This window comes from Vulpes lagopus, chromosome 24, assembly GCF_018345385.1.
Source record: "Vulpes lagopus strain Blue_001 chromosome 24, ASM1834538v1, whole genome shotgun sequence".
In the NCBI taxonomy this organism is placed as follows: domain Eukaryota; kingdom Metazoa; phylum Chordata; class Mammalia; order Carnivora; family Canidae; genus Vulpes; species Vulpes lagopus.
The window spans coordinates 23,031,656-23,056,366 of NC_054847.1; the positions used below are offsets into that span (position 1 = coordinate 23,031,656).

Genomic DNA, 24,711 nt, shown 5'->3' on the forward strand with positions numbered 1-24,711 from the left:
TACTTTTGAAGTTGTTAGAGTTTAAAGAATCACTAAGAGTTTCAGACACTGCATACAAATGTGCAAAATTATGAAATTTTCTTTTGAGCAATGCTTTAGTTATATTCCATATGTTCTTATATGTACAAATCTTTATTTTGTAAAAGTTCTACAATCTCATTTTGAAACTCCATTGAATTAAGATAATGAGTACTTTCATTATTAAAGTTCCAAATTCAAGAGTGGTTTACTCTTCATAATTATTAGATTTATTATGCTATGATCAGGAAATTTTGTCTGCATCATTTCTACTTCTTGGGACTTAACTGAAGTTATTTATGACAATAAATGCTTATTAAAAACAAATGTCTCTGGAGCCTTATAAAAAAAGGTTCATTTTTTTTTTTACTTCTAAGAATAGAATTACATTTTTTATATATAAAATATATATATAACTATATTTAGATCTTCCCTATTCTTGCTTAGTTTTCTTCAATTTAATTTTTAATAAGCTAGAGTAAGTGAGTAGAATTTCTTGCTTCTAACATGGTTTTCTTATTGTGGTTTTTGTAATTTTTGCTGTCAATAGTATATTATTTAATGTAAGATGTTTAGACTGCAAAACCTTTATTTGAAGATTGCATTTTTATCATTTGATTTTGTTTGGTTGGTTTTGTTGTTGTTGTTCATCTCACTAATATTTTACTTTGGTCCCTAAACTTATCTCTCTCGTTTTCTCATTAAATCTTATTTTCTGATTGCCTTAATAATTTTCTTAGTGAGGATTAATGTGGAAAAATGCCTTGTGATTTATATGACTAAATTATCTGGAATAATATTTTACCTGGATATAGAATATTAGCCTGAATGTGTTTTTCCCTCAGCTTCTTATTACTCCATTTTCTTGAGGCATTTCTTAATATCTTCTTAGATAATCTGATTTTCTTTCTGGTAGTTTCAGTATCTGATGATCTGCAATTTCAAAATGACTTATAGAAGTTTGGGTTAATCTCATTAATTTTACCCAAAAGACTGAATGTATTTCTTTATGAGAATTCATGTTCTTCAGTTTAGGGAAAACTTAGTTATTCTGTGTGTTTGTGTATGTGTGTGTGTGCATGTGCGTGTGTGTGTATTAATACCTTTATTCTCTTATGGAATTTCTTTAAGTATCTGTTTTAGCCTTCCAACATAGATCTCAACTGCTCTTTTTTTCTCTTTTTTTCTGTGATGTTCCTGAGTTACCTGTATGTTATTGTTCAATTTGTTTTCTCTGTGTCCAGCCTAGAGTTTATTTAAAGCTCCATGGTGGTGTATTTCATTCCTAAGTATAATAGGTATCACTTTCTATCATTTTCCACTATTATCTGTTACAATTATTCTGCTCATCATATTTATATCAATATATCATAGACCTTCTGTGTGTGTATATATATATATATATATATATATATATTCTTATTCAATTTAGGGATATTCTTTTCCATTTTTTTTTCTCTTCGAGGATCTCAAACATACTTATTTTAACTCTTTTTTAAAATCATCACCGTCATTTAAACATCTAATTTTCACTTACGCTTGAGTAAATTCATTTTATGATTGATTTTTGATAGCTGGTTTTATTGGATATGGTTATCCTCATGATTTTAGGATTTTTTTTCAATCTCATCTTGGATAGGAGTTTTCAATTTTCTCTCTGACTTTATGTGTTTACTCATCACTATGTACAGGTATTTCTGCTTCTACTTCAGCCCACTCCATCACTACCCCCTCTCTTGGTTCAAAAATACATCCTGTATTTGTCTCTTTATCACTTGCAGTCCCTAAGCTAGTCAGAGTCTTGGCTTGATTGCTATGCCTATGTCCTCCCATCTCTCTAGGCACACAAATTTTTTTAAGTAGGAAGCAACCAGCGATAATTTTTTCCTCCTCCTTTCAAAAGCAAAGGAGTCCTACTCCCATTTCTGATTTTCAGCAGTGAGCCTGGTTCTAGTCCCCAACTTCATGTGGGACAGCTTTATTTCCCATTAAACCTAAGATCTGAACATCTGTTCTTTACTGGCCTCTAAATCCAATCTAATCAGGCATCCAGATTCAGCCCAGCTCACCATTTGTTATTCTATTTTATCAGTTTATCAGAGATATATTTTGTTTGTTAATATGACTATATCTCTCTCATTTTCTCCTATTATATTTTATCATCATCTTTATGTGTTTTTAACAGCAGAGAGAGGATTCAAAGTGTGAACATAAAACTCCATCTTTATGAATTTTTTTCTTATGCCTTCTTAATAACATTAGTAGTTCATTGTGTGAATGCACTGTAACTTTAAGTAGTTCCTCTAGCTATGAGCAATGAATTATTTCTAGTTTGGGAGCTATTAAAATGTTGCACTAAAAATCTTTTTGTATATAACTTCGTGTACTCCTGCTCTTCTTTACATGAATTTCTAGAAGTGAAAAGTTTGGGCCAAATTTATATCCTTATCAACAGCTGGAGGGCCTATTTTCCCCATAATCTTGGTATCATTGCATAATATTAAATATTTATTTTCTTTTGTCCAAATGAGGAATGCATCTCTGAGTGTTTTCCATGAGAAGTAGACATGAAATTTCTTCCCCTGATTCCTCAACAATAATATAACTGCAACTTATTGGTCTGGATGTGAGAGATCAGAGATGAGAGAGTGTAGTTCTTGGTCAAAGAGAGTTCCTAAAAAAAAGAGAGTTCCTTTGAAATAAGAAGCTCTTAAATATGCATTTATTTATTTATTTATTTATTTATTTATTTATCTATTTATTTATTCATTTGTTCAGTCATTCATTTATTCATTTAGAAGCTCTTAAAAACGATTGTTTTGTACTTTTAATTTAGCTCACATTCTCTTCTATAGAGGAATGAAGTAATTTATTAATGTGCCTACACTTTTACTCTAATAGATGGCAATTTATGTATAAAAGAAAAGCCACTGTAACTACCAAATGCAAACTGATTATCCTGAAAACTCTTAAATATTTAAGCTAGCATTTGGAAGTCTTTGAAAAATGAATATGAATCCTGAATTCAGCTACTTGGGTAGTTTAAAGGTCTTTTAGCTTATAAGACTAATAATTTAATTAGAGTAGATTTTAAAATATCAAAAACATTACAAATTGTACATATATTTAATCCAATATTTATATTTAGTTCTCTTTTATTCTGCAATATTCAGAAGTATGCATATATAATTATGAGTTATGACTCCCCAAATTGTTTGATATATTGTGGTTTACTATGTTTAAGCGACAGATTAAGTTAGAAGCAGATTGATGGTTAAATTATTACCTTTCATATTTCACTTTTATTTTTTTAATTTTATTTATTTACTAGGTGTGTGTGTGTGTGAGAGAGAGAGCACTTAGATTCTATTGTTTTAGCAAATTTCAGTTATAGTTATAGTCACATTATACTGTATTTCCCTTTTACAGTGCAACATAATTTTATTTCAGTTCTGCTTTTTTACATTAAATTTTGGTTTACATGATGACTCTTTGATACATACATGTGGTGTTTTATTAAAAACATTATTAAATGTATAATCCAAATCCCAAATCAACACAAATAAAATTATCTCTCAGAATCCAATTCTCCAAAGACAGCCAGTGTATGGGATCAGCATATGCTACCCCTCAAATATGCCACTTTTATATGAGGATTATTTTGAGCTGAAAGCATTTGAGATTCACCAGATGTAGAAAGAAGCCTTCTTATAGTTTCCCTTATCTGAATATAAGCATAAAAGTTTGAGTAATGAATACTGCCATAAATCCTGTTCTAGGGAAGTCTTATGGCCATAAAAAAAAAAAAAAAAAGAAATTCAGTGCCAAGATGGACCTGCACACATTTTATTAACTAGCTCTTATTGTCCATTAGTTCTCCCACATATTTACCTATCTATAATTTGCCATCCCTATAAACTCAACATGCTTTTCCTTTCTTTTGTCAACTTTTCACAAATTTACTATTGTTTGCTAAGATTCTATATAAGCTCAAGTTTCAACCACCCCATAGAATTACTTATCAGAGTTTTCCCATGTGCATGTATGATATATGTATATTATAAACTTTTTTCTTTTTTCTTATTAATCTATCTGTTAATCTGATTTAAAGAGCCACAGCCAATGAATCTGATGTGAGTAAAGAAAAAGGATTTTCTTCTTCACCTTATTACTTAACATGTTATTCATCTATTAGTTTTCAACCAATAGAGTATGTTCCAAAAAGAGAATTTCTAAATTTAAAGTCACATTTTTAAACCAATAACCCCAAAGCTAAGACATTTAACCTACCAATTGAAAGAGTCACATAATTTTTAAAAATATTGTTGGAAAAATAACCATTTTAAAACACAACTTCCTCATTAAGAATGAGCCTCAGGAGTATTTAGTTCTCTATGCCCATGTTAGCTTATATTTATCTCTGTATTTCTTAGTTGAATGCTTAATTGTGGCCACGTGAAGTGTGTCCAAATAAACACAATTTCTTTTTATAACTTTAAATGCCCATGGGCCATGTGGTTTCCAGAGTGTTTGTTTAATCACAGCTGTGATAACTTTTCATTTCTACTTTTTGGTTAAAATACCTAATAAGGAGCAAAATGAATCACCAAGAGATTAGGCAGTTCAAAAAGGCAATTTCACCTCATCCCAGAGATGATTCCATAATATATCATGAAATCTATAAGAATTGTTTCCATGGATTATTTGTTTGATGATATGGCCCATTTCACAAATTGTACCATAATAGTTAATTGTAATGTAATTTTTCTCTAAACTTCAACTCATCATCTGGTGTAGAGAGGAAAATAAATAAGTTGGTTTATTGTGTCAGGTCAAACCTACTCTGTAGAGAAAAATGAAATACAACAGTCATAATAATAGATTAACATCATAAAAGTATAAAAGCCTCAGTGACTTTCAAAACAAATCAACAGTTTGAATGACAGCCATCACCTTTATCTTCATGAAATCTAGCAAGTCCACAATTGAATTTAGGAGTCTACTGCACTTGAAAATAAATGTATATAATTCTGCCTTTCATTCAATTCATCTTTATGAAATTTAGGGGGGAGGACTTATCTGTGGAAAGAGGAGTGCTGTCTATGGGTTTAGCACCCATGCCTCTTTCTGGAGTCTGAAATTTCAGACTCTAAATCCAGATCACATGTTTTCAAATCTCAATTCTGCTATGCTCGCTCTTTTGACTTTTCTTAACCTGAGCATATTAAAAACTTCCCAGGCTTCAGTGTTCTTCACTGTGAATTGGGATGATGAAATGAGTTCATGGAAAAAACATTCTTTAGAGCTGTGTTGGGCCCATAGATAGTTCTCCATACTAGCTAACATTAGTATTATTATCAAATATAGAATGTGAGCCAACTTACCAGAAACACAAGAATACTTTTTTATGCAGGTAAGATACACACTAAGGATGTGCCAAAGGGATTCTATCTCCAGGAAGCCCAAGGTAGAAGCTGAACCAATGTTCTGCTTACCTGTACTCCGACAGGAAAACTTGGTTTTGTGATCACACAATCGTAAGGTCCCATTGCAGCCTTTTTCATCACTGCCATCTTCACAATCCTTTTCCCCATCACAGCGCCACAGATCAGGAATGCAATTTCCATCAGGGTGACACTGAAATTCATTCCCGTTACAACCGGCAGGAGAACGAATCTCTTAAATTGAAATGAGAGAGAGGAAAAGGGGGAAAAATAGGGGAGAAATTATACTTTTACTTGATGATATTTTTTTTTCTTTTCAGGCATTATTATGTTGCCAGAGAGAATATATGTTCACTTTAGTTGTTTAATAGCTATAATATTCTCTGATATTTTCAAATTCATTTTAGAAATGTTAATGATTAGAGGAAATGATGTTTCTTGCCTCCCACAGAATTCCTGAAAGTGTCACATATATTAGGAAAAGGAAGATATGTAGATGTTCTGTTGTGGTTTGCATTAGAAAGACAAGAATAACATCTTTAAAGGGCTTTTCACTGTGGCATATAAAAAGATTTCACAATATACACTAAATATTAAGACTTCGGTTGCTCTTTTGACATTTTTAGACAACTTCTTTAAGGCCAGTAAGATGTATATAGCAAAAAAATCATAAGTACTTTCTGATTAACAATATCTTTGAAGAATGATGTCCAAAATTTTGAAAACAAAACAAAACAAAACAAAAAACTCCAGATAATAAACAAATTCTTTAGGACATAAGATTTCAATTTTAGAATGAGAACAGACACACATAAGAATTTAATGAGGTACTATGCATTCAGGTTCAACTTATTGATTAATAATTCATACAGTTCCCAGATAATAGTATTCCTCAAAATCTGTTGACTAAATATATAAGTTAAATTCTACAGGTAAGAATAAGCAAGAATAAGGAAATGTAAATGTTGGGGATATGGATGCTTTCCAGTATAATAGTTGAATATGATTATCATTAGCAGTATTTTAAATTTTTATTAATATCCAATATTATGAGACATCATATTAACCAGTGTCCCCAAATTCTGTTGTAAAAAAGATCTTAGTATGTATTTTTCTAAATCGAAGTTTTAATGTAATAAACTTGTTGCTTATTTCATACAGCTATATTCAGCAATTTATCTACATTGCTTCTATAATAGCAATTAATCTATATAATTATGACATATTTGAAACAGTTTCAGCTGACTTATCCATTACTTAAAGTTGGTTTGGTAAGAATCATGTGATTATGAGTTAAGATTAAAGTCACTTGAGGTCAAAGCTTACAATATCACTTACATCACCAAGGCAGCTATTTAATCTTTTTAGACCTCTATGTGTTTATCCAGAAAATGAAGAGTCTACCGGATTGTTATGTGGAATAAACTGGATATCTGTAAATAATTATTTTAACTACAAAATGTTTTTATTTTTCCTGTTATTTTCTAGAATATAAATAGTTCATTTCCTGAATTTTTCTCTATTTAAGGACTTCCAAAACGTATATGTTAGGTGACACAATATTATTCAGATGCATAAAACAGACTTACTTCTAATTCTTAAGTATTTCTAGAGCAGTAATGCAGAAATAATCAATAACAACAAAAATATATAAAATAAGCCCCACTGAAGCAGGAATAAAGGGGTTCTTTTCGTAGAACGTAGTTATTCCAATTCACAGAAAACCTATAGGGCTAATTTTCAAAGGTAACCACTGCAAAGAACACTTCTATTTCTCACACTCAACTTATAGGGATGGCATTGAGTTTAGGATGGCTTTGAAGTCCTTTTGAAAAAGAGACTTTCTTTTTCTACTTATCTAGTTATGCAAATCATTCTGAATTTGGGTATATAGAGTCTTCACAATTAAACAAAATGCTTTCTTCCACACAAACAATCAACAAAGATGGTACAGTCTCTGCACCTTTGATATATCAGCAAACACCCATCATACATATTTAATTTGTTACCTATGGAGTGCACTATTTAGCAGGATGGCCTAACTACTATAGTGGTAAAGAATGCTGGGACAGGTCTCATAAGATAATCATGAAGTCTTCAAACTTGGAGTCTTTTTAAAGGTAATTTGAGAATCCTATGTGATTTCAATATTCAGAAAAAGCAAAGGAGACAAATCAAATGGAGTTCCAAGACCTGGTCAGCTCTTTAAGTGATTCTATGGTGAGGAGGCCAGCCTTCATGCAGTAGTAAAATGGCCTTTGGTTCTTTTTACTTACTACTTAAACTTCCTTGAAAACAAAATACAAACTTTGGCTCAACTGATTTTATAACCTGTAGTATGAGCTCAGCCAATAATGTATAAAAGTTGTACTTCAGGTAATTGTCACTCAGTAATTCCAAATACTTAATAATGGAAGGTATAGTCTATTGATTTTTCTACATTCTGTAAAATAAGAGTTGAAGACTGGCAGCTCATATATTGAATCTGTCTCTCAGTATGTTTAATTTGGCAAACATACTATTGACCTCTTAAAAATATAAAGATTTCTTATAAAAAAAAAACAAAACCTAGATTTTCCAGTTTCTTGAAAAGTAAGATTCTTGGGCCAGCATCCTTGCAAGATAACAACTGTTTTCCTGCTTCATATGGGGCATTATAATACATATGTGTGTGTGTGTGTGTGTGTATAAAATGTATATTATATACATTAGCATATGTATATGTAATTATAAGCACATTGCATATATATTGTAAATAAAACATTATATGTATTAACAACTTGCTAATATAATGAAGAGCTGAAGATACTCATTTTTTTTGTATTTTCCCTAGTGGATTTGTTTTCCTTGTAGGTTGACAGTAAGGTAACTCCAAACTACATTATCTTTTGTTTCTGAATCTACTTCTGAAAAGCTGTAGGGAAAATTTGATTTCACTCTTGCTTCAATATTAGTACTAATTTTACTCTCTTGTGAAAATTAGTATTCCTTCTTTATAAGTCCTTTTTATGGATATTCATGAATAATCCTGAAATTCATCATGCTTCTCTTTTTGCAATAGCTTCTTGGAACTTAGAGCTAAATTTAAGAATAATTTTTCATAAATGAATTTATTTGGATCAATCTCATCCTCAGATTTATTTACATTGCTAATCCTTTTTCTCTCTTTTTAAAAATGTCCTTCCTCGTTATAATATTTTATCTTTCCAGGTTATTATTTAGATTATTATGGAAATAATCAGCATGCTAAGTAAATAAATAAACAGGATAGTAATATATAAGGAAATTTTGAAAAGAAATAACATATTTTACATTTAAAAGCAACTAATTAAAAAATAAATAAAAGCACCTAATTGAGGAAACACTTTATTAGCTTAAATAAAATTAAATAGTATATACCAAATTCAAAACCATATTTCTATTCCTCTTCCCATCCTTTATTTCTACAGGTACTACGTTGCCTCAAAAATCTCAATAAATGAAAGGAATTCTATGTCTAATTATCGTAAAAATAATGCTTTGACTCTTCTAAATATATTTTGGATTTGGTTTCAAAGATCTAGTTTTTTAAAGTCATGTTAAACTATTAACTCAATGACTCAATGAGAAATTCTCAAGAATATTTATGTAAACTCAGAAATCTAGATAGATTAACCTAATTCAAAAAAGAAACTTGCAAAAGGTAAATTTCTGTTTCAAGAAAAAGAGTTGCTTGTGATCCAGCAGTATGGCAACTTTACATATAAAATCTTAGCCTTCTAGTTCAGTGTTATTTATAGCTGGAAATAAGTTGTGGTTACACAGATGAAGGCGACACTGATGAAAAGGAGAGTATACTGCTATTGTCTGAGTTAGTTTTTTTTTTTTTAATTCTATTTGCATTTTCTTTGCTTTGCTTGGTATTGTTTGGTTTGTCTATTTGTACTTCATAAGTGAATCTACTCATTTGTTTTCTTATTCTAAATAAACATTTATCTTACAAATCTAAATACAAATGTGGTATTTCCCTGAAGCTTTTCTTCTTCTTAAACTACTCACGTCTAAACCTCTATGGATGGGTATACTGTCTCTTGAGTGGCACCACAAACAACCAGATCAAAATAAGTTTAGAATGACAGTATAGTCTGGAGAAGGAAATACAATAACACCATTATAAATATTCAAATCTAAATGATGAAACAATTGTCCTTTTAAGAATGCTTGCATACATGTCACTTACGTATACCTCCTGGTCCTAGTTATACCATTTCCCCAGCCTGGATTCCCTTCCTCTTTATATTTAATCTATTAATGTCCATAACATTCTTTAAGACTCAGTTAAAAAAAAAAAAAACAATTATCTAGGATCTGGTCTCTTGTTTTGGTGTCTGTAGATTTAAGAAAGTCATGGGTAAGCTTTAGAGACTTATAAGATCTCAGATTTTATATGATGCTTTATGTTGTTATGCATCTTTCCCCTCTGTGGAAAGGATCAGAGCTTTTCTTGATTCACAGAAAACTCCAAGGAGAACGCCAAGACCAATTTCACACTTCCCTGTTTTTATTTTTAATTCTCATTCCACATACCTTGCATGTAAATAGTAGTTTATATAGCATTTGATTTTGCTTGTGCTTCAAATCCATCATATTATAATGGATTAAAATCCAGTGAAAAAAGAATCACTCATTTGTTCCTTTTGATTTTGATTAAAAAAATTAAGACTGCTTATTGAGAGCACCCCATTTCACAGAAACAAAACCACAAATCAGTATGTTAGCATTTACCCAGATGATGAGCAGCAGAGATGATATTTGAGCCCACATAATTAATATTAAAAGCCTGCTTTCTTTACCACTGTACCATTCTACCTTCTTGCAAGTCTTTTCTCCTATAGAGCTTAAGAATGAAGAGAAATAATTAGCTCATATAATAATCATGAAGTAACGATAAACATTTATGCTTTGTATTTAGAGTACTGTTGTTCAGTCTATTTACTCTAATAAATGTAATATTTATTTTTTATTTATTTTTTTTTGTAATATTTATTTTATTCTGTTGCCAAGTAGTGGTAAGATTTGGTCTCTTATGAAAATGAGACAGTACCATGAATTCTTACGACAGAGGAAAGGAAAAGAGTTCTGCTCATGATTACGAGTCAGGCAGCAGCAGAGGGAGTAGAATGAGACAAAAGATATTCTGAACAAAAGTCAGCAGCATTCATAAAATTCTGTGGTGTGATGGAGAAGGGGAGAAAGAAAACTAGACAAGTGGGCAAGGCCTGGATCTTGAATAGCTCCGTATGCTTTTTGCTAAATGGTTTGAATTTAAGTCCGAAGGCTACTGGGAATCACAGAAAGACCTTCCACTAGATTCTGACATGCTCAGATACATGGTATTTATAGATCACATGGGGAGCATTTAGACAATAAATAGAAAAAGAAAAAAATCTAAGGTTCTTTGAATTTACAAATATATATATTTATATATGGTATATATGTGTACATATATATGTACTCCTATTTCATTAGCTCAAACACTCAAAGTTTATACAAGTTCAGTAGACTGTTACACACACACACACATACATACACACACATTTTTATATTTCTTCCCTTTCCATGTCTCATCCAATTCCCTCACATAAACTAAAAATACCCCAAAACCTGTTTTTCAATGTCTGTTAGGTTTGGGTGTGTGCTGATGTTTAGAAATGTTGTCCTCTGCCAGAAAACACAGGAAAAAAAAAATTAGAGTTTTCTTTCCTCCTAACCTTCTTGCCAAATGAAATCTGCTTCTGTTAACAGTTGTTGATTTTCCCCTGGATGGAGAGCTGCATTCCTCTGAGGAGCCTGTGATGACCATTCCAACCTGAGTTCCAGGCCCACGTGGTTCCCCAGGGCCCCAGTTGTTTAAGCTTCAGGGCTTGGCAAACAATCTATCTTTGTAATATGGCTTGTCCCAGTGGAGTGTTAAAATGATGACTATGTTTATATGTATATGCTCATGCTGTTTTACTGTTATGTTTTCATGTTGCTGACACTGGTTATATTTTTAACTAATGCAATTTTATTGTATTTTTGCCCCGAAGCTATTTAAACCAAGCATACAATTTGGGGAATCTAATAAATAAATAAATGCAGAGCCCTGAAGGAAATGTGGCAACTGATGGTGGAATTTATCCCAATATTTAAATGAATTCACTGTGACTAAATACTTGCCATTAGAAGACTAGTAACTGTACAGAGACAGAAAGGAATTTTTTCTCCGAAAGTTAAAAAATAAATGAAAATTAGGATTGAAAAAAATACACCATACTTTTTTTTGTCAGAATTTTTTTTTGCTTATAAAAATGTTAAAGCCCCCCTGAGAAAATATCTAATAATGGTGTTGCAAATATAATGAATTATTTAAACTGTGAGACCAATCTGGGTGGAAAAAAAACCTGACTTTTTTATTGTTTTAATGGAGTTTATACATTAACTTGTCATTCATTGTAAAATGCTTTGCAAAGTAAAAAAGCACTATGTATTGCATGTGCATTCAGCTTCCTGCATTACCTATAATCACCATGTGTCAGTCCCTGCTCAGTTCCTAGCCTGAATCACTATGCATTAATAATTCCTGTACCTAAAGCAGCTGTTTGCTCCAGATTCCCAAATATCCTTCACTTGCCCAAAACCACTGACAATCAGTCTGGCAGTATATCAATAATTTCATTTGCCAACAGGGCGTGGACCACACCTTGGCCTTTCTGCCTCTGGAGACCCTTAACATCCCTTTAGGAAGTCAGGCTATCCTTGTTTTCTACAGATCCTTGGGGGAGGGTGCTTGTTAAAACCTGCCTCCTAGCCTGTCTAGGGCTTGTGTTGGGGTTGATGGGATGCACTGTTTTGCTCTTTTCCATGTTACATGGGATGAATTCCCCAGGAACTGCTGCCTGTGTGATGACACTATCATCTCGGCTGTGAACTAATAATGAAGCCAAGCCCAGGGCCTTCCTCTTCAATTTGTCCTTAATCCCATTGAACCTTGATGATGGTTTGCATGCCATCTAGATTATAGATGTTATATCATTTGATTATTAATCTGACTGCCTCTCCCTCGCTCCTACCCCAACACATTTTCAGGGCATGGTTTTTGTGTTTTACTTTCAATCCTAGCAAACTCATTTTACCCTTGTATGTAGGTAGCCCTCACTGGAGATTATCCTGATAAGAAGCTGGATGGAACTATCAAAACCATTTATTAGTTCATGGGATATAATGGGAACTTTAAAAATAAAGATATCACATTTCAAATCATTAATGTTTACTGTCTGAGTCAGTTAGAAAAGCAAATTTAGAAGAAAAATTATTAAAAGATTAAAGAAAAAGAAATGGAAAAGAACATGTGGCTACCTAAGCACAAGTTTGATTATTACAATACTAAAATGATTTTAGTGTTGAAAGCACATAGACATATAGACAATATATTTATTGAAGCAAAATTTCAAAGCATGACTTTACCTCCCCCAGTAAGGTATAGAAGTGAAACCTATGTAAAACAAATAAAACATTGCTTTTTAGTTCATTAAAATTAAGTTTTGAGGCACCTGGGTGGCTCAGTCAGTTAAACATCTGACTCTTGACTTTGGCTCAAGTCATGATCTCAAGGTTGTGAGATCAAGCCTAATATTGGGCTCTGCACTGGGTAAGGAGCCTGCTCAGAATTTTCTCACTCCCTCTTCCTCTGCCCTTCCCCACCTTTCCCTCTCTTTAAAAATAATAATAATTAATAATAGATGAAATTAAATTAAGTTTTGATATTTGGAACTCTACCATGAGCATTCCATTTAGAATTTATATGTCGAATGATGAACTTTTACATCATCTAAATTTTAGTACACAGAATGTATTAATCTGCTGAACTGTCTGTGTAACTGAGAAATCTATTTTTTTTATATACTGTTCAAATTAGCCAGTCACCTTAATAGCTATGTTAGATACCAATTATTAACTAAAACAGGTTGCAATATACATATTATACATTTGGAATTTCTTGGTTTGGCAATACGCTTAGCTCACAACAGGTATCAAATACTTACTGGAAATTTTTTTAAAATATTGCTTTATTTAATTTGATTTTTTAAAATAATGTGAAACATTCTTATGTAGAAAGAATGTTTTTAAGCATATACATATAAAGTATATGCTTGAGGAAAGGCCAGATAATATTATTTAGAAATTATTAATGGCTTGTCTTTTCTTCCTTTAGACTTTATTTCCTCCCCATTATTTTTTGCATTGTCTTATAAAGTTACTTCTATGGAATAGGAATAAAGGATTATTTAAGATTATAGTTTCTTTAGACCATTTCCACTTGCATTTTAAATGATAGGTCAGCAGGCTATGATATGCAGACCAATTTTGGTCCACAATCTGTTTTTGTAAATAAAGTTTTATTGGAACACAGTTATAATTATTTTAGACATATACTCTATGGCTTCCAGGACAGTGGAGTTGGGTAGTTGCAATAGGCAAAATCTAAAATATTTACTATCTGACCTTTTACAGAAAATAGTTGACGACTCCTGTTCTGAAATGGTGTAAATTCTGTTATGATTCATAGAATATTCCATTTAAGTGTATACATATCAACAATATCAACATGCTGTGCTGAAAGGTTCTGATAGCAGTGAATATTCTGTTCCAGGAATGTCATGGCAACTTATGTGGATACTCTTATACACCAAAGTTATTTGGGGGAAGGTTTTAGATGCAAATAAGGACAATTAATTTTCTTTGGGAGGCCCATGTGTACACACATACCAACCTAAAACCAAAATAAATTTCCTAACAAAAAGTGAATAAATTGCATTGCTACATTGCAGGAATATAATATCTAAGTGCAAATTCAGTTATGCTTCACATAAATAAAGGAACAAAGGCTGACAGTTCAAATAAGTTCTGAAGAAGCTAGCTCCCAACTATTTCTATAGGAAAAAGGCAAAGTTCTATTCTATTGCCTATTTCTTTACTCTCACAAAAGCGTGGCACTACTCAATTACTGAGAGGTGAATTAATTATTTTGTAGATCATCCATGCCCTTTGTCTCTTTTCTGTTTGTTGTTGTTGTTTTAAATTTGTCTACTTTCTGCCGAATGCCTGAAGTCCTACTATTTCACTGATCATTAGCCACTACTGGAGAATAAAAAAATAATAATAATTTAGACTATGGAAATTAATTCAGTCTTGCCCTTATATTTTGGCTCTATTAAAAGAAGAGGAAAGAGGCTGAGGTTCTTCATTAAAATTAAGTATTTTTGTTACCTATTGACTTTTGTTATTAATTACGTTGTTTAAAAAATAAGAGATGTTCCTCTGCTTGCTGTTAAGATGCGTAATTATTGTCTTAATACAAGAGCTAATTTTTTCTAAGAGTGTGGATCTATCATTAATTTTGTGTATAGTTAAGATGAAGATAATTGACTTCTTTCTTCCTATTTTTATGAGCTTTTTAAAATATTTTATTTTTAAAATTATATTTTTCTGATTCCCTTTAACTATACTGATAATCACATTGCTAGAAACATTGTGGATTCTCAAAACAGATTTTGTTATTAATTGTTTCAAAAGCCTTGAGTCTTTGCTCTTGATGTAAAAGTTGTTTGTAGCATTGAGGTTAAAATAACCTTTAAAGAGCTATTTTGTCCTGGAAAACAAAAAGAGATTTCCTATGGATAAAATCCATTAATAATTAACATTGTTTTGATATCTCAGTGTTAACATTTCTTGAGGAAAATAAATCAATCTGTGAGAAAATTAAGTGAAGCCAGACAATTTGTATCTCATTGAAAGTAGATATTATACCTCTAAATGTAGATAAAGTTTAAATTTGCTTTTAATTGTATTTTATCAGAAAATAATCCATATTTTCCTTAAAGGAGAATGATTAAAAATCATTGGAAGAGAAGATTGCACATTTTGCTGAGTTTATCATTTACTAATTTCCTCAAATTCAAAGACAATATTTTATTCTCAGTAAAATTCAGTGACCTGAGAAATAAGTTACTTTGATTGTGTGTTTTAGTAAAAATGAACTGAAAGCACCTTCAGAATATTTTCATAAAAGAAAACCAAAACAGATGATTGAATCTAATTGTATACAATACTATACAGTATTCATTGGTATCTTGTTTTCTATGTTGTTAGGGTTAAGCTGTGTTGCTAAAACATGATGGGTTCAACTGAGATAGGATATGACATAGACTGGAAGTCAAGAGATACTGGTTTTAATTTCCATTCTCTCCATGCTTAAATGTGTGACCTAAGTCTTCTGCCACAAATAAAGTTTTGATACTTGGACTCCTGTGGGTGGATTCAATTTCCCTAGGTAGGATATTATCCCTTTTTGGTTGGTCGTAGTCTGACCTTTCTGAATTTTCTGCAAAGACTTTAGCATAATTATTTGAATCTCAAAACTCTCCTGAAAATGTCTTTATGGATAAGTTTTCAGTCTCAAATCTCTAACACAGAACATTATCAGCTCCTCCCAGGAAGCAGCATGTTTTGTTGTTGTTGTTGTTGTTGTTAAATACTCATGAGAATAATTTTATTTAAATGAGCCATTTACTTCATCTGCATGATAAAATAACTGTACTAAATGATCTTTCATTTTCTTCCAGCTTTCTAAATTTCCTAAGTCTATTAGGTGAAATTTTCATGGCTGACTAACATATACTTTGGGTGATTGAAGAAATTGTCTTTGGGAGACTGTCCACAGCTATTGTAATGACAAAGTTTCAGAATCCACTTTATCAAGGAGAGTTGTGGGAGTGAAAGGAGAATAGGAACAAACAAACAAAAGGAGACAGGCAGATTTACTGTGGTTATTAACTATAATGTTCCAGGTTCCTTCTAGTGCTCTTTGGAAAGTTTCATTACAATGACCTGTAATAAGTAGAAAGTTATTTATTTTCTCTTAAAGGAAAAATGAGAATGAAATTAAAATATAGTAATTATTTGGAGATCATATAAATGTTATGGATAAAGCATTAGAAAAAAAATGAAACGGGTGGGTTATATTCCATTGCTACGGAAGCAGGGAGCAGGATGGGAGAAAAAAGAACCGAAAATCTTTGCTTCAAACTCCAGCTGTGTAATCCTAAACAAGTATGTTAACCTCTCTGAGTAATCCTTATTGTGAGGATTAAGTGAAGTAACAAATGTAAAATGTCTGGCAATTAGTGGTTTGCTAACAGATGCTAACATCTTTTCTCCCCCACTAAATTATTGCTAACGGAATCTTCTCACTGGCGCTTACTGTTAAATAATAAATACCAAAAAAAATTAAACTCTACCCATCTTTCTGGAATTCACTATCTATTGGACAGAGATTATTTAAATAAAAATAAACAATAACAAAAGATAAAGGAGATGTCATATCTATTTTATTTTATTGAATCCTGGATTGAAAGTGCAAATATTTATTGGGTAAGCAGAAGTGATTACACTGTATTAAAGAGATGCATATGAATAGATCAATACATCTAGTCTTGTACAACATCATAAAAATATCTCCAGGATCTGGGAATAAGGCAAAGAAACAGAAAAATAAGTTATTAGATACATAATACAAAACAAATAAAGGTTGGATTCTGAGGGTGTAATCAAATTTTGGTCAATAAATAAACTCTTTCACTCAATAATTATTTACTGAGTATTTGCTGTATATCAGATATTGTACTTGAATATGAAACTACAAAGACAAAATTATCCTAGCTTCCTTCTTAAATCTGTGAACAGGGAAGTAGCAAGGCAAATGAATAAATGAATAAGGATAAAGCCCAACAGAAAAGTGAAAGTTTCCATAGCAGAAGCAAAGCTAAACAGTTAAAGTTGAAGAATACAACCATGTGTAGGAATACATACTAATAATGTTATAGACTTAACTGCCTAATGGATTTGGGAACTTGTTAAAGATTATTCATAATAAATCAAAATTGAAGGTCAATACACATTTAGTTTTACATTTTCAGTTAGTTTGTATTTGTGATGTAAATAGGAGATCCCATATGTTCTATCATCACCCAGCTCATTTTCTTAGTGCAGCTGGCAGTAAATATTCCCTTTCTAGACAGCCAAACAGAAGGTATTAAAGAGCAATGACCATAAATCAGGGTCAGATGACCCTTCAAAGTAAAGAAAAAATCCAAATATTTGAGGGATAGTTAAGTGGCATTTAGGAGAAATTGCAAAATTTAGGCAAAATCAATTCTAGAGAAGCTTGTTCCATTATGCAAGTTTGTGCTGCAATTATTAAGTATAAATTTTTACGACAATTTCTAAGTGGAAATTGACCTGGGGAATAGCTGTCTAAATATACAAAAAAAAAAAAATCATACGTTTACTTTAAAAATGCCTTACTCCTTGGGAAAAATATGGTTGAGATTATTCCCTCAAAAAGTAGAGGAATGACACTATACATAATTCAAATGAATTAAACTGTCAACAATGAGATAATATTAATTCTATGTATTTGTTATTTTATAGATGCATATGTTCAGAGTCCCTTTCTCTCTCTCTCTCTCTCTCTCTTTCTCTCTCTCTACTTCTTTCTTTAAATTTTTTTTTTCATTCTAGACAGAGTTAAAGACTTGTAAGAAAAGACCGAAGTCTCATTTTAATTTTACTCTAGATGTCCTTACAGGTAAAACCATCTTTTTACAGAACCTTTCAATACTTAATAAATGGCCAGGCCTAAGGCTCTAGGGGGTGTTCCCTCATACCAAATTCCTTGAGAGTCACTTATTTTTCCGTTGGAAAAGCTATTTACCCAGTAGCCTAATAAAAGGGTTATTATAGAAAAATGTGCCAACCAAAGTAGTCAGAACAAAAAAGAAACCAGGGCTAAATTAATGATAAACAGGCAATGAAACCAAGGGAGGAATGCATGTGCTATGGATTGTCTTTATATGCCTCTCTTTCTTGTATACCCTGTGTGTGCATGTGCATGTGTGTGCAGGGCTGTCTAAAGATACCGCATCTCGTTTGCCTAATAAGGGATCTTGGAAGTGAGAGGAAAGACCAGCACAACATTAGGGGGAAGGAGATGAGTATGAATTCATCTAGAAGGGGGCTAGCAATGAATACTTTCACCATATAGTTGTTATGATGAAAAAAATGATCATCACTATAGAAATTCTTTTTTGAAAGTGGTTTCAAAAGAGAATATGAATTGAACTTAAATTCAAGAATTTTCTAAAATAAGGATTATATACGGAATGTTCCATTCCTGGTTTCTTCTGTTCATTTACTAGTGAAAGTTAATTCAAGAGTATTTTTGCTTTTTTGAAAGCAATTTGAGTGGAGAGAAACTAGACCATATGCTCTTTTAACCCAGGCAATGTACAGCAAAGTGCTGAGCAATTATATGGTGGCTTTGATCAGTTTTGACAGCCTGTCTTGAGACTCAAGCCAGAATCCCCTGGTCTTTCTACCGCAGCAGGTTTTGAGACTAAATTATATGACTAATTGCATCAAATTTCTACTTTACTTTTGCAATGACCTTACACACCTTGCATGTGCAAAATGACTTTCCTGATCAGCTTTAACAATTCTATGTGTCGTGATTATTTTACAACTTCTGTGTCAGAATACATAAAGTAATGATGGGTAAAAATATTTGAATACCCTCTGAAATAGTCTTAATTGCTTTGTACCAAAGTCAATGGTATGTTCCCTTTCTTCAATTCTGGTGACTTGTATTCACCAAGTATAGTATTTGATTAGGGAATTTATAATCTGATAAATATAAATTAGTTCAAGAAGTTTTCTTCCTTCTTTTCTTGAAACATGTCCAAGAATCATGTAGAATATCTGAATCATTTCCTTAATATATTACCATAGTCATATAAGAAATGCACAGTATTCACATTGACAGTATACCCTTTTCAGTAACATATTTGCAAAATTGAGGTGCTCTAAAGGTGAAGGTCATTAACATTAAGTAGACACTGATTCTATAATAATCCAATCTTAAGAAATTACCTAATGAGTTTACAAAGGGATGTACCACTCATTTTGGATACTCATGAAGATAAAGAAATCTCTCCAAAACTTCTTAATGTGCAATGATCATTTTAACTTAGAGACAAATACACATAGAAAAGAAGGATGGGATCTCATTTCTGAGATGAAAGTAAATTAACTTTGGGGCAATTTATCTTTCACAGCATATTAGGGGCAGTGCCAGCAGACCACAGATGTACACATCATGAGGAGCCTAAAAAGACATCTGTGAGGTGGGGGAAAATGCAGTTTACATTCAAAGTGTAACTTGGTAATTACATGTCAACCACACCTTAAATGAATGTTTCCAATATTTAAGAAAAAAAAGGAAAAAATATATTTTTATACCTTTTTCTTTTACATGCAAGGCTAGTAATAAGTGAAAATCTCTAGTTCCTATATATCAGTAGACCAACTAGACTAAGACAGAAAAGGACAAAGGGATGAAATAAAGAGGGGTGGGAGAGAGAGAAAGAGAAAAAAGGGAATGAGGAGAGGAAGGGAAGGAGAGAGGAAGTGACAGAGAGAGAGGAAACAAAAGAAAGACAAAACCACGTGTCAGAGAAAAAAATACAGAAATTTTCTATTTTATAAATTGTTAAACATTTTCAGAAGACAAATATATGCCCCTGGTAAATACTTTGAAAACAATTCCTTTCTTATGATTACACAATCTATGCTTTCCCACCCCAAGTACCCATTTCAGCAAATAAATCACTTTATTGTCTCTTTGCATGCTAGATTTTAAATACTGAACAGGGACCAGATTTCTCTTACCCATCATTCAGTCCAAGCACAGTACCTGGCACATAAAAAGCTTTCAATAAATGTTTGTGGAATAGATTAAAAAGTAAATGAACCTTCCAATTTCTTAAGCAGAAAGAAAACTTCCACTTAAAAAAAAAATGTTACTGATTGTATGAATGTTTGGCAGGCTAACGATTTTTTCTGTGACATTTCCAACATGATTTCAAATTTATTAACATGACCTATGGCTGATCAAATTTTGCAAGTAATGGATGCAAATGACAGGTTCAAGTCTGCCCACGGACAATGCTGAGGCACATGGTCACAGTATCCCTCTCTAAAGCATTCCAGAAGTCAGTCAGTTGGAATACATAATCACTTAATAGGGGGTTATTTCAAGCCTAAAAAAAACAAATTTGGTGTTGAAATAAAAAGTATGCCTTTCTTATTTTTAGTTTGTTTTCCTTTTGGGAAGAGTTTGGGGTTTGGCAATTTAGGAGTTGGAGAGGATTAAAGGAGTAACAAGTAAAGCATCTGATAAAAGTAAGAAGCAAAAACCACAGAAGGAATCAAAGTATAAGGAGGTATTAAAACGAGAAACCAGAGAAATTAAAGAGTGAAAGTAAAGCAATCAATTATTTTACCCTGTTCCAAATATTATCTTTATATAATATTCATTCTGAAACACTTAAATATTATATATCAATTTAAAAATGAGAGTTCATATCTTCACAAAATTACTAACCTTCCCTGGTACAATTGGTTTGGGCTTCATCACTGAAGTCTCCACAGTCATTGTCACCATCACAGGCCCAATGGCCTGGTATGCATCTGCCACTGGAACATCTGAACTGATTATCCAAGCAAGAGTGAACACAGCCAACCTCATCACTGCCATCCCCGCAGTCATCATCTGGAAAGAAGGATCAACATCAAGGAAGTGAAAAGTGACCCAGGAAAAAAAACTTCTCTTATGAAATATCTAACATTTCTTTTTTCTACATAGAGTATTTCTTTGTGTTTGATAAAAGAATGATAAATTAATGATCAGCATCTCCCATGAACAGTGGAGGGATTATATTCATTTCGATATTGTTTCACTTCGGATTAAACAACAACTACTTAACAAAGAGGGAAAACAATCCTCGCCTTTGGATTTTAAAGCTTAATTTCTATTTCACTCAGAAATGACTAACCATTGTTGAACAAATCGATGCAGCAGGAAATAATTATAAAATGGGAGGACAATGGTGACTGCAGGAATTTCATGAAATGATACAGCTGGTGATATAATTAGCATGGAAAATTATTGTTTAGAACTACAATCTCTATGCCCCAGAGTTTATGACTATATCTTTAATTCAGACCCTTCTCCATTCTCAACATGAGGAGTCACTATGCACTTTTCTTCTACTGACACTTAAGTGAGTATTTATACTGGGAAATTGTCACTATCATTAGCAATGATTTATATTCTTTATTAACAACTGTTGCAGGAGGGAGATGAGAGAAATGCAAAGTGAAAATAGATTAAATTGAAATCAGTGACTGAGAATGTATGATATATACATAATTCATTTACCTGTGTTTGGCAAAATTTAGCATAATGATACAATTGAGTATGAGAAAAAACACCATTTATACATAAAGAGCAAGGGAGCAGAGTTGAGACCATTCGGATAATTCCATAATAATCTATAAACTCCTTCATCCTGAGGTTACAGAGCACTTTACACCGATGCTTCAGAGAACCCAAATTGTCCAGGTCATTGCCTCAATTGTCCCCTTTACTTCATGTTTGTGGATTTAGACTATGTCCAGTATAATATCTGAACACAAATCTCTTTATAGTCCCATGGGACAGATATCGAGTCCCATTATCCTTAATGCTAATCTCCACTGATGTGCCAGGTGCCCTCTCACCACTTGTCTAAGCCATTTTGCTTGGCTCTGCAAACTTCTTGTACAAGCCGCATCTGAAAGAGGTGAAGCAGCACTGACAGCCAGGCCCCCAATCAAATCAGTGCATACAGGGAACATTTGGTACTTGCCAGAGTCGCAGTGCCATTTGCTGCTAATGCATCTTCCACTTTTGCATATAAATTGAGTTAGTGGCTCACAAGTTGGAAATTCTACGAAAGATATAAAAATATTCAATAGGAAAGATGTTATTGACTGTGCTTGATTTAATTTGTTTCTCATTTGCTAATGTGACCAGAACTCCACCCCTATCCTCCACAAAAGGCAGAGGAAACCTTAGATAAACTAATATAGTGACATAAACTTCTTAAGAGCATAGGATATTCATACTTTTAATATTTTTTTAAATGAGTACTTTACAGTGAATAAAAAAGCCTAGGAGAATCAGATGATGAAGAATTGTTTGCATTCCCTGCACTGCACCACTGGTAAGAAGGTTTGAATGGCAGTTAACACTCAGACCTTGTATTGGCCCTGGGACTTGGGCTGGTCAAGCAGTTATGTTTCCCAGGGGTTCCATCCAAGCCTATTCTGGATTATTCCTTTCTAAGAGTTAGAACTTTACAAAATATTTGAAATCATGGTACTGAGCATCTTCTTAGTATTTTAGTCAATGAAGCACATAGGTGACAGTGTCTTTAGGAAATAATAATTTTGAATGACATTGTTATAACTTTTATAGAATAGTTTATATTTTTCCCTTAAAAACTCTGACATTTTAAAGTTAAAAGTCTATATTAATGTATACTTTTTGTCAAGCCATGACTAGCTTGAATGGTAAAATGTGAGCAACTATTTTGCCTAATAGTTGCAAAGACATATTTTGTGTATTATCTTCAAAATAATATTTCAAATTAAATTGGGGGCTATAGTATTCATCTTCACTCTTAAAATGGTGAAATAATAAGTCAACCTTGGAGCCTTTGAGAACTCCTTCTAGAATGTAGTTGAGCTGACCAGCAATAGCATCCAGTGAACAGACTACAAATGATTGCCATCTCTAATACTGGTAACTTATCCAAATGACAACATAAATTGATATTATTTCATAAACAAAATGTAAGGAAAGTAGTGGCTCATTTCAGATCTGGTTGATATGGTATTGATTCCTTGCTTTCCACTTCTTAAAAAGCAATTTCTTTGTGTGAGTTTACATTTGAGTATATCCCTCCGAGATATTGGAATTTGAATGGAAAGTATTCTAAAACTGAACAAATCTTAATTAAATTTTATGATTACCAAAGAGATGCCTCAAGATATGAAGTTTAGAATAATTTTAACTTTTAAAAAATGTGATTAGAGCCTAAATATGATTCAAAGACAGGGGTGAAAAAGAGGCAATCATTGATATGAAGAGAGAGAAGACTGTATCAAAACCTATCCATGCAGCAACTCAACAAATTTTCTGACATACAAGGGGAAGTAATGAAAAGAAAAGTGAAAACGCTCAAGGCATAATTTAATCAATACTTCTAAGAGAATTTTCTTTTGTTACCTGACAAGATAATGAAAACTTGTGTTTATGTTTCAAGAATCAACAGGGATGTTGTCTAAAATATGTTTTCTTCTTTAGATAACCATTTAATGCTTAGAAGATGTAGAGTAGACATGAAGAGTGACTTTAAACAAAACTGCAGTATAAGTTATGGTAAAATGAGTAAAAAACAAAATGCAGATTCTAAGATATGATGAGATCTAACTTTTAAAAATAACACTGCATCTTTTTCAATCTATAATAGGTTAATTCACATTTTTAACCTCTCTTCTATAAGCTTAGGAACATATTAATCAATATCATACATGTAACTAGGAAAATAATAAATCACTCCAAGCATTTGGAGACTTCTGAGATTTGACAATACTTCATTGGCTGGAAAATGTTCCAAGTGACCTTTAAGAGCCTACCTCTTAGATTCTAAGTCTAAAAACCAGCCCCCTCCCCCTCCAAAAAAATCTGGAAGTTAGCTCCCAAAAAGGTAAAAACTTTCAAAGTAAATAAAATAATCTAAAACCCAATGCACCTTCAATCTCTGAGAAAATGAGTCATATATGTGCCCACAGTGAATATAATACACATACTTGCTAATAATGTGTATGTGTTCCTAAATAGCTGCATCTCATTTCTGAATTTTTTTTTTTTTGTTTACATAATACTTAGTTACATTACTTTCTCTTGGCAAGCACATTGTCTGGCTTACTTTATAGGACCAAAGGCAAATTACATGACATTTTTTTTTAAAAAAGGAGCTAGAAAAGGCATAGGGCAAATCACTAAAAAGAATAAAGGCATTAAATGAAGGGACAGGTATAAGGGACTGAAGAGTTTCATTTCTGTTTCTTTGATAAAGCACTGTGACCTTGAGTAAATCACACAGCCTCTGTAGTGACAGCCATGTGATTCGTAACATGATCTCTCAGGTCCTTAAAGTCCTAAAGGTCAAGAAGTCAGAAGAAAGGTCATCTGGAAATGCACCACACCCTAAAAGCATGTAAT

At 32.3% G+C, this 24,711-nt stretch overlaps 1 protein-coding gene across 1 annotated transcript in view; it reads right to left on the bottom strand.

Annotated features, from left to right (window-relative positions):
* LRP1B (LDL receptor related protein 1B) overlaps positions 1–24,711 on the bottom strand; it is a 1,815,754-nt gene that overhangs the window by 633,384 nt on the left and 1,157,659 nt on the right. Inside the window, exons 19-21 of the mRNA XM_041739937.1 lie at positions 22,289–22,369; positions 20,983–21,150; positions 5,514–5,696 (exon numbers count right to left, since the gene is read on the bottom strand). Of these exons, the coding sequence (XP_041595871.1) occupies positions 5,514–5,696; positions 20,983–21,150; positions 22,289–22,369 (432 nt within the window). The remainder of the gene's footprint in view (positions 1–5,513; positions 5,697–20,982; positions 21,151–22,288; positions 22,370–24,711) is intronic.